Source organism: Muscardinus avellanarius, assembly GCF_963383645.1.
Source record: "Muscardinus avellanarius genome assembly, chromosome: 11".
Lineage (NCBI taxonomy): Eukaryota > Metazoa > Chordata > Mammalia > Rodentia > Gliridae > Muscardinus > Muscardinus avellanarius.
Window position 1 is genome coordinate 64,508,601 of NC_137797.1, and position 9,986 is coordinate 64,518,586.

A 9,986-nucleotide genomic window follows, 5' to 3' on the forward strand; every position below is an offset into this window, starting at 1 on the left:
GGGGTGTTTAATGCTGGTGGGCAGCAATAAAGGGCGGATCCGCCCAGATGCCTGCATCTCCAGGGTGCTGAGGGCAGCAGGAAAAAGTGGGGACGGACCTCCGGTGCATTTGTCCCCCCTCCCCCTCTTCCCTGGGCTAAAGCACAATGCTCTCCCTGAAGACTGATGCGCCCTGCACCCCCACGCCCCTACTCATGCCCCCCACCTGCTTTGAGCCCTCCCACCACACCCTGGTTTTCTATGCTGTTTTGGTGCAAGTACAACTGTCGTAGTCATGGCTTGGGATGGGTTCTGTTTATTAAAATCCTATTGCTCCTACTGGCCCTGTGTCCCGCCTCCATTCCTGTGGCTGGGGGGAAGGAAGGGCAACATGGACCCCTCGCCACTGACCCCCCCATCAGCCATCAGAGACAAGAGGCAATAGCTGCTCCTCCAGCAGGGCTATGGTGAGCATGAGGCTGCCCCCCAGCAGCAGGCCCAGCCCCTGCAGGAGCACATGGAGAGTAGGCAGGGGCTCAGGAGGACGAAGCAGGGCTGGGAGCTGAAAGAAAAGAAGAAGGGCATGATTCTGGCTTTGCCTCTGACCTCTTACACAAGAGAGAGGGTGTCAGTGGCTCCCCGCCCAAACGCTCTCCGATTCTTGTTTCTCAGGCCTGGGCGCAAACACCCTCCAGGATCTGGTGGTGGACGTGGGGGAACCCATGCTTCCCACTCCCCACACCTGCCTCCCACTTCCCTTGATGGCTCTGCTCTACCCCACACTTCTCACCATGTCCACGAGGGCCACATAGAGGAAGACCCCGGCAGTGACCCCAAACACCCAGGGAGTGAGGGGGACAGGGCCCAAGCTGAGCCCCACCCCCAGCGCAGCGCCCCCCAGCCCTAGGGCTCCAGACACAAGGCTCAGCAGCAGCAGCCTCCTGAAGGACAGCCCCGCCTGGAGCAGCACTGCGAAGTCACCTGTGGGGGAGAGGACAGGACACAAGGAGGTGAGCCAGCCCGCCTCCACGCCCACCTCCACGTCCTACCCCTGGAGGTCTCCTTTCCAAAGCCCACTGCCATATGCCATTCCTACCCAGTTCATGGGGCAACTCGTGGCAGAAGACTGCTAGGGTGGTGCTGAGGCCACTGGAGAAGCCGTGCGAGAAGGCAGCACCTGGAGTTGGCAGCATCAGAAGTTGTTGGTTGGAAGACGGCTCCATCTGGCGCCTGCATTCTCCCTGACCCCTTTCTCCCCACGTGGCAGCTCTCTTCTAGCCCTGCTGGTAACAGGAGCCCTGGCCTCCTGGGGCTTGCCTCCCTCCCTCCACTCCCTGCTCTCACACCTATGGCCAGCCCATCAGTGAGGTTGTGCAGACCATCTCCCAGGAGGACCATCCATGTAATATTGGCACCGCCTCCACCACCTTGGTGCCTGTGACTGTGGCATTGGTGCCCAGAAGGGGCTGGGGCTGGTGGAGACTGACTGCTCTGCTCCCTCTGGCCCCGAGCCCCTGGCTCTGCAGAGAGAGAGACACAGACAAGTGTTGGCAGTGCTGGTGAGGACGATGGGCAGGGCCTGCTCCTCGTTTCCTCTTCCAGTCACCTGCAGCTGCCCGAAGGGGCTGAAGGCTCATCCCGCTGCCATCCTCGGGGTCCGGGTTAGGTGTTCTGAGATCCCTTCTTTTTTGCCAACAGCATCTCTGAAATAGGAGGGTGTTCCTCCTGGTGGAGCAGGCAGCGGAGCTGGGGGCTGAGGGGAGTCAGGCTACCAACTGGGAAAATGAACACCTGGTTCCCTTCTGGCACCTGTGGTGTTCTTTGGCCTCCACCCTCTTCCCAAGTGGGCAGCTCCCTCTGTCTTGTTGACTTGAGCTCAGGAGGGGAGGCCATTTGGCCGGAAGTCCCAGGTCTGTGCTAAGGAGCCCCGAGTGGCTGGGCCCAAGATCCAGCAGCGCCGCCCCTGCCTCCTGGCTTGTTTGGCCAGCTCTTGGCTAGGACTCTGGTCTGGGCAGGAGGAGGAGAAAAGGGTGTCACTCACTGGCCTGAACCCTCTGTGCCTCAAGAAACCGAGCGCGTTCTCCAGCGTGAAGAGCAGGAAGAGGCCTCCGAGCACCGACAGCCCTGGTCCCAGGTCCTCCTCCGGTCTCCCGCTAGATCCTGTGTGCTTTCCTCCTTGTGCCTGATAGCGAGGTCAGGGCAGACCCTGAAACCATCTCCACCCAATGTTCTCTCCCTGCCACCCCATCCCTCAGGAGAGGGCAAGCCTCCATACCGCTTCCCGGAAATCAGCTGTGGGCTGAAGCCAGGGGTAGGGGAGTGGGCGTGGGGAGTAATGGGGGAGGGGAGGGCCAATGACCAAGAAAACCTTGGATGAGGTTTTCTGAGGGTGGCTGCCACCGGCTCAGGCTACAGGGAAAGGGCTTCACTTACATGAGGCAGCAGGTGGAGCAGTGCGTCCCCACAAAGAGTGCCCACGGCCAGGGCCCCCAGGAAGCCCAGCAGGGGCTGCAATAGACGAGGTCCCAGGAGCCGCAGCAGCAGCAGGGAGAGAGGAGCAGGGAGGCTGAGCAGGAGGACTGCCAGGGTGCTATGAAGCAGAGCTGGGGGAAATTGGGAGCTGAAGTTAGGTCAGAGCTGGCTGCAGGAGGGAACAGGGTGAGACCTCAGTGAGCCCTTGGCATGGAATCCACTCCCTGCCAGAACTCAGGGTACTCCACGCCCCATTCTCACCCACTGACCAGACAGTAGATCCCCTGGAGGTTCCGGGGCAGGGACTTGGATGCAGACGCGGCTGTCAATCTGGTAAAGCAGGGCTGGGCATAGAAGAGCAAACTGACGAGGGGTCAGAGGAGCAGCAGGGCTCAGTCCAAAGTTGACCAGCAGTTGGGAGCCGTTCAGACACTGAGCAATTGAGGAGAGAGCCACACATCAGGGAGTCACTAGGAACCATGGCTCAGATTTTTTTTCCCCAGTACTGTAGATGGAACGCAGGGCTTTCTACCTCCGAGCTACACCCCCAGCCCTATTTTTCATTCTTTATTTTGAAACAGGTTGTCTGCAAACCACGATCCTTCTGTCTCAGCCTCCCAAGTGCTGGGATTACAAATGTGCGCCACCACGCCCGGATGACTCAGATCTTTACACCCATCCTGCCATTACATGGACTCCTGGGTCTCCCTGTGTCCTTTTTGCCTACACTGGCAAATCCATCAGGGACTAAGGACAAGGGTACTTGTGATCAGTGTGTTAATTACTAGTGAATATTTAATCTAATGAAAATATCCAGTTTAAGCTGGGCATGGTGGCGGACGCTTGTAATCCCAGCGCTTGGGAGGCTGAGACAGGAGGATCGCACAGGTTCAAAGCCGGCCTTGGCTGCTTAGGCTCTCAGCAACTTAGTGAGGCCCTGTTTCCAAATAAAATATAAAATAGGTCTGGGAGTATAGCCCGGAGGTAGAAAAGCCCCTGGGTTCCACTCCCAGTACCACCAAAAAAAGAAAAAAATAAATAAAATATTCAGTTTAGGCCAGGCGTGGTGGTGCACACTTGTAATCCCAGCATTTGGGAGGCCGAGACAGTAGGATCACAGGTTCATGGCCAGTCTCAGCTACTCAAGTGAGGCCTGCTACAACTCAGCGAGACCCTATTTCAAAATAAAAAAAAAAAAAGAAAATATTCAGTTCAGTACAAACAAGGTGCTAGTGAACATTGCCATCATCTGGCTTCCGAGCCCTAGTAATTTGTTGGTTCAGTGATGGAGCTGGTTAGAGCCTCCATGCCAGGATCCTAGAACGGAAAATAGCCTGAAATGCCACCCAGCCTCCCTCTCACAGCCCGTCACATGCTCGTCCCGCCTTGGCTTGACTGCCTCCTGGGAGGGCCCTCACTGGGCCTGCTTCATTTAGGAAGCGTTGTCTGCCCTCTTGTATGGGAACGCGGGGACAAGTTCACTGCCTTTTAGATAAAGACTCCCCGCAGGTCTCTTCTCCAGACAGCGTCCCAGATCCTAACTTGGGCGGCTTCTCTGGGTTCCCTGCTCTGCAAGTGTGGCCCCTAAATTGGTCTTAGAGCTCTGGGTGTGGGTTTACCTGTTCTGAGCCCAGAGAGAATATCTTTCACTACTATAATAACATATCCTAAGACCACACTGGAACATCTGGAACATTGAATATGTGTGTGTGTGTGTGTGTGTGTGTGTGTGTGTGTGTGTGTGTGTGTGGTGTTGGGGATTAAACCCAGGGCCTTGTGCGTATTAGGTAAGAGCTCTACTACTGGGCTATAGATCCCAGCTCCAAGGAATTTTGTATTGTTTTTATTTATTATTATTATTATTATTATTATTATTATTATTATTACAGTACTGAGGATGGAACCCAGGGGCATTTTACCTCCCGGCTACACCCTCAGCCCTATTTTTACAAGTGTGCACCACCACACCCGGCTTTTATTCTTTCTTTCTTTTTTACTTTTATTTTTTGGTGGTACTGGGAACCAGGGGCTTTTCTACCTCCAGGTTATACTCCCAGACCTATTTTTTTTTTTTTTTTTTTTGGTGGTACTGGGGTTCCTGGAACCCCTTCTACCTCCAGGCTACACTCCCAGACCTATTTTTACTTGGAAATGGTCTCCTAAGCCAGCGTGCGCCACCACACCCGGCCCTCCCAGACTTATTTTTATATTTTATTTGGAAACAGGGTCTCACTAAGTTGCTGAGAGCCTCACTAAGTAGCTGAGGCTGGCTTCGAACCCGTGCGATCCTCCTGTCTCAGCCTCCCAAGCATGGGGATTACAAGCCTGTGCCACCATGCCCAGCTTTTATTCTTTATTTTTGAAACAGGGTCTCACTAAGTTGCAAAGAGCCTCAGTAAGTAGTAGCTGAGGCTGTACTCAAACTGCAATCCTCCTGTCTCAGCTTCCCAAATGCTGGGATTACAAACATGTGCTACCACGCCCAGCTTTTTAATTTTATTTATTTATTTATTTATTTTTATTTATTTATTTTTTTTTTGTGGTACTGAGGATGAAACCCAGGAGTATTCTCCCTCCAAGCTACACCCTCAGCCCTATTTTTTTTTTATTTTTTATTTTGAAACAAGTTCTCACTGAGTTGCAAAGGGCCTAAGTTGCTGAGGCTGTCGGTGAACTGCAATCCTCCTGTCTCAGCCTCCCAAATGCTGGCATAACAAACGTGCAGCACCACACCCAGCAATTTTTTTAAAGTAACTATTAAATATACTAAATATTTCAGGCCACTTGATCCCATGTCTCTTTCCCCCTCTCTAGAAACCATCAGACTCACATCCTCATTCAAATGGTCAGCCAACGAATGGTCCAGCAGCAGAAGCCTGTGAAAGAGGTCCAGGCCTGGGGGGGCTGGCCCGTGGGATTGGTGGGGGGCCTTTGACTCTTCCAGGTCACTCCACCCTGAGGGACCCAGAGGCATCCCTGACCAGACATCCACACTCAGCTCAGGGGCCTGTGGCCTGAAACAGATGGGATAGCAAGTCAGTCTTGCTTATGTTCTCAGACACCTGTCTTGAGTCTCCCAGGGCGGGAGGCTGAGACAGGAGGATCACGGTTTACGGACAGCCTCAGCTGCTTAGTGAGGCCCTCTGCAACTCAGTGAGACCCTGTTTCAAAGTTAAAAAAAAAAAAAATAGGGCAGGGGGTGTAGCTCGGAGGTAGAATGCCCCTGGGTTTTATCTCTAGTACCACAAAAACAAAAAACAGAAGAAAGAATTTTAAAAATAGGGCTGGAGAGCCAGGCGTGGTGGCGCACACTTGTAATCCCAGTATTCAGGAGGCTGAGACTGGAGGATCATGGCTCGTGGATAGCCTCAGCCACTTAGTGAGACCCTGTTTCAAAATAAAGAATAAAATTAGGGCAGCGGGTGTAGCTCGGAGGTAGAATGCCCCTGGGTTTCATCCCCAGTACCACACACACACACAAAAAAAAAAAAAAAAAAAAAAAAACCGAGGATGTGAGAAAAGAGCAAAGATACCAGAAATGGGAGCGAGGTCAGCCTGGAGACGTAGAGCAGCAGGGTTAAGAGCAAGGAATGTAAGCACCCCGGTTTTGTTTTTTGTTTTCCCTTTGGTACCAGGTGCATTCTATTTCAGAACTACACCCCCAGACCAATTTTATTCTATTTATTATTATTATTATTATTATTATTATTATTATTTGCAGTTCTGGGGATGGAACCCGGGGCATTCTGCCTATGAGCTACACTCCCAGCCCTATTTTTTCTTTCTTATTTATTTATTTATTTATTTATTTATTTATTTTGCGGGTCTAGAGATGGAACCCAGAGGCATTTGACCTCTGAGCTATACCCCTTGCCCTATTTTTTATTCTTTATTTTGAAACAGGGTCTCACTAAGTTGTGGAAGGCCTCACTAAGTAGCTGAGGCTGTCCATGAACCTCGATCTTCTGGTCTCAGCCTCCCTTATGCTGGGATTACAAGCGTGCGCCACCACACCCGGCTTATTTATTTATTTATTTGTTTATTTATTTAGTGAGTCTAGGGATGGAACCCAAGGGCATTTGACTCTACCTCCTGCCCTATTCTTTATTCTTTATTTTGAAACAGGGTCTCACTAAATTGTGGTGGGCCTCACTAAGTAGCTGAGGCTGGCTGCAAACCGTGATCCTCCGGTCCCAGCCTCCCAAATGCTGGGATTATAAGTGCGCCACTATGCCTGGTTTAGTCTTCATTTTTTGAAACAGGATCTATCGAGTTGCAAAGGGCCTAAGTAGCTGAGGCTGTCTTCGAATTGTGATCTTCCTGTCTCAGCCTCAGTTTGTAATCTCAGCAAATGCTGGGATTACAAGCATGTGCCACCACACCCGCCTCCAGGGTTTTATTATTTATTATTTATTTATTTATTTATTTATTTATTTATTTATTTAGTGGTACTGGAGATGGAACCCAGGGATATTCTACCTCTGATCTATACCTTCAGCCCTATTTTTTATCCTTTATTTTGAAACAGTGTCTCACTAAGTTGCAGAGGGCCTCATTGAGAAGCTGAAGCTGGCTGAGACAGTAGGATCATAGTTCAAGGACAGCCTCAGCTACTACTTAGTAATACCCTTTGTAACTCAGTGAGACCCTGTTTCAAAATAAAGAATAAAAAAATAGGGGTGGGGGTAGAGCTCAAAGGTAGAATGTCCCTGGGTTCCATCCCCAGTACTGCAAAAAACCCAAAACAAAACAACAACAAATAAAACCGCTGAGGCTGGCCATGAACCTGTATCCTCCTGCCTCAGCCTCCGAAGTACTAGGACTACAAGTGTGTGCCACCATGCCTGGCATCTCAAGTTTTTAAAAGAGGAGAGAATTGGAAGGCAATAGAGTGTCAGGCATAGTGACAATTGTCTGTAATCCCAGTACTGAGGTGCCTGATACAGGAGGATCACAGGTTCGAGGCCAGACTCAGGAAATTACTGCGACCCTTGGCAATTTAGCAAGATACCATTTCAAAATAAAAAATAGAGCCAGGCATGGTGGCACATGCCTGTAATTCCAGTACATGGGAGGAGGCTGTGACAGGATTGTAGGTTTGAGGCCAGACCTCGATAACTTAGTGAGACCCCCTTTGTGTGTGTGTGTGTGTGGGTCTGGGGATGGAACCCAGGGGCATTTGACCTTCGAGCTACACTCTCTGCCATATATATATATATATATATATATATATATATATATATATTTTTTTTTTTTTTTTTTTTTTTTTTTTTTTTTTTTGGGAGATGGAACCCAGGGGCATTTTTTATTCTTTATTTTGAAATAGGGTCTCACTAAGTTGCAGAGGGCCTTGCTAAGTAGCTGAAGCTGTCTGTGAACTGTGATCCTCTGGTCTCAGCCTCCTGAATGCCGGGGTTACAAGTGTGCGCTGCGCCACCACACCCGGCAGTGAGGCCCTATTTCAAAATAAAAAACAGATCTGGGAGCCAGACATGGCGGCCCACACTTGTAATCCCAGTACTTGGGAAGCTGAGGCAGGAGAATCACACGTTCGTGATGAGACTCAGCTACTTGGTGAGGTCCTCCACAACTTAGGGAGACCCTGTTTCAAACTAAAAAATAATAAAATAGGCCGGGAGATGTAGCTCAGAGGTATTAATGCCCCTGAGTTCAATTCATAGTACCAAAAAAAGAATGCCCCTGCCCCTGGGTTCAATTTCTAATACTGCCAATCCCCCACCCCCGACACACAAGGCAATAGAGGCTAAAAAGGATACCAAAGAATTGGATTCAGAAGAATTTGTAATTTCAGGGATTTGTTTTGGGAAGGTAGCACTAGGCAACTGGGGTGCAATCTAAGCATTGAGAAGAGCTGGAGAGATGGCATTTCAGATGGGAAAGGGTTAGTACCTGTGTGTGAAGTTGTCTCCAGCTGGGAGTGCAGCCCGGCCACTTGGAGGCCCGTGGTGTCCCAGGCGGAGCCCCTGAACCCGGCCCAGCCCCAGGCTGTGGAGAAGTCGTGCCAGGCCCCTGGCAGTCAGCGTCCCATTTTCTCCATATAGGCCAAACAGCTGGGCCAGGTAATGGTTCTGTTCCTGCTCAGCAGGGCCCAGGTTGGGGCCTGAGCCCCCTACCCAGCCCAAGACCACCCCCACACACAGGCCAGTGAGCAGGCGACACACGGGGGGCCTCATTATTGGTAGGAATGGGTTGGAGGCTCAGGATCCAGCTTCTATTCCCCCTGGAACATCCTGAGGACTGTGCCCTAGAAGAGCAAGGAGGAAGGGTTAGGGCTTCTCGCTGCCCAGCTCAGGGCCAGGGGAGAATTGCTCATCGCAGCCCGACCTAACCCAGCAGCAGCCCCGCTCAGGCCTCCTATGTGCCTCCTAATAGCTTGCTTTTCATCAGCCTCTTGTTTACCATTTTCCAGAGAACATTTTTTTTCTTTTTTCTTTTGGTACTGGGAATGGAACCCAGGGGCATTCTATCTCCAAGCTACACCTCCAGCCCTGTTTTTTATTCTTTTGTTTGAAACGGTCTCACTGAGTTACAAAGAGCCTAAGTAGCTGAGGCTGTCTGTGAACCGGAATCCTCCTGTCTTAGCCTCCCGAATGCTGGGATTACAAGCGTGTGCCACCAAGTCTGGCCCAGAGAACCTTCCTGACCTGGAGTTCTCCCACGCCTCATCTAGAGCTGACTTTCTATTTCCAGGCCTCCAGACCCCACCTCTCTATCTCTCGTCAACCTCTAGGGCTTCACCTGACTGATAATGTAAGAACTGTCACCTTAAATCCCCCCAGCAGGCCTTGCGTGGACATTAAGAGGTTCCTGCGTCAGGGAGGGGGGACCAGGCCTCAGCCTCCAGGTGCCCAGGTGCAGTGGAGTACACGTCACATAGAAGGCTGCAATGGACAGACACCCCTCCTAGCCCACCAGCTTAGGGGCAGGGCCAGCAGTGGGGCCAGTGTGGGTAGGTTCACAGTATAGAAGTTAATGGTTCACTGGTCTCTGGGGTGGGGGTCAAAGGTCAGTCTCCACCGGGCCCCCGAGTGGGGAGGGGCCACCCTCCACCCAGAGAAAGCCACATGGCTAAGAATTTATGCCAATTTTTCTCCTCTTAAATAATTCACCCCACCTCTAATCCAGTTAGTACCACTTGAGTCTTTTCCTGCATACACTCCCACTTCACCTAACATCTGGTACGAGTTTCCTCTGCCTCCCACCCCACCTCCATGGTCCCTGGGAAGCCTGGTCCCCGGTGTCCCTAAGCTGAGGAGACAGGTAAGCGGCAGCTGCAGATATACGTGTGGGGAAGGAACTGTTCTTGGCAATTCTTCCCCCAGAAAGCGTAGGGATCAGCGCTCTGGGAACGATGACCAGGGAAGGGGAAACCTGGCTGGGAAGGAGCACAGGGCTCTCCTCTGATGTCTCGCCTGGCTCAAGATCAGAGGATCAAATTCTGATTGGGGCGATGGGTCCAGGGGTCCAGGTTGGCATTACCTGACAGCAGGAGACAGGACGGACGCCCAGAGGAA

At 51.5% G+C, this 9,986-nt stretch overlaps 1 protein-coding gene across 1 annotated transcript; it reads right to left on the bottom strand.

Moving 5' to 3' along the window:
* Positions 1-397: 397 nt before the first annotated feature.
* SLC39A5 (solute carrier family 39 member 5) lies at positions 398-8,645 on the bottom strand (the record flags this gene model as incomplete). Its single annotated transcript, XM_080705419.1, has 10 exons — positions 398-541; positions 770-960; positions 1,076-1,156; positions 1,326-1,499; positions 1,586-1,682; positions 2,021-2,161; positions 2,413-2,582; positions 2,721-2,883; positions 5,282-5,465; positions 8,362-8,645. 10 exons carry the CDS (start codon positions 8,643-8,645, stop codon positions 398-400), a joined length of 1,629 nt encoding a protein of 542 aa, XP_080561545.1.
* Between the last annotated feature and the right edge of the window lie 1,341 nt (positions 8,646-9,986).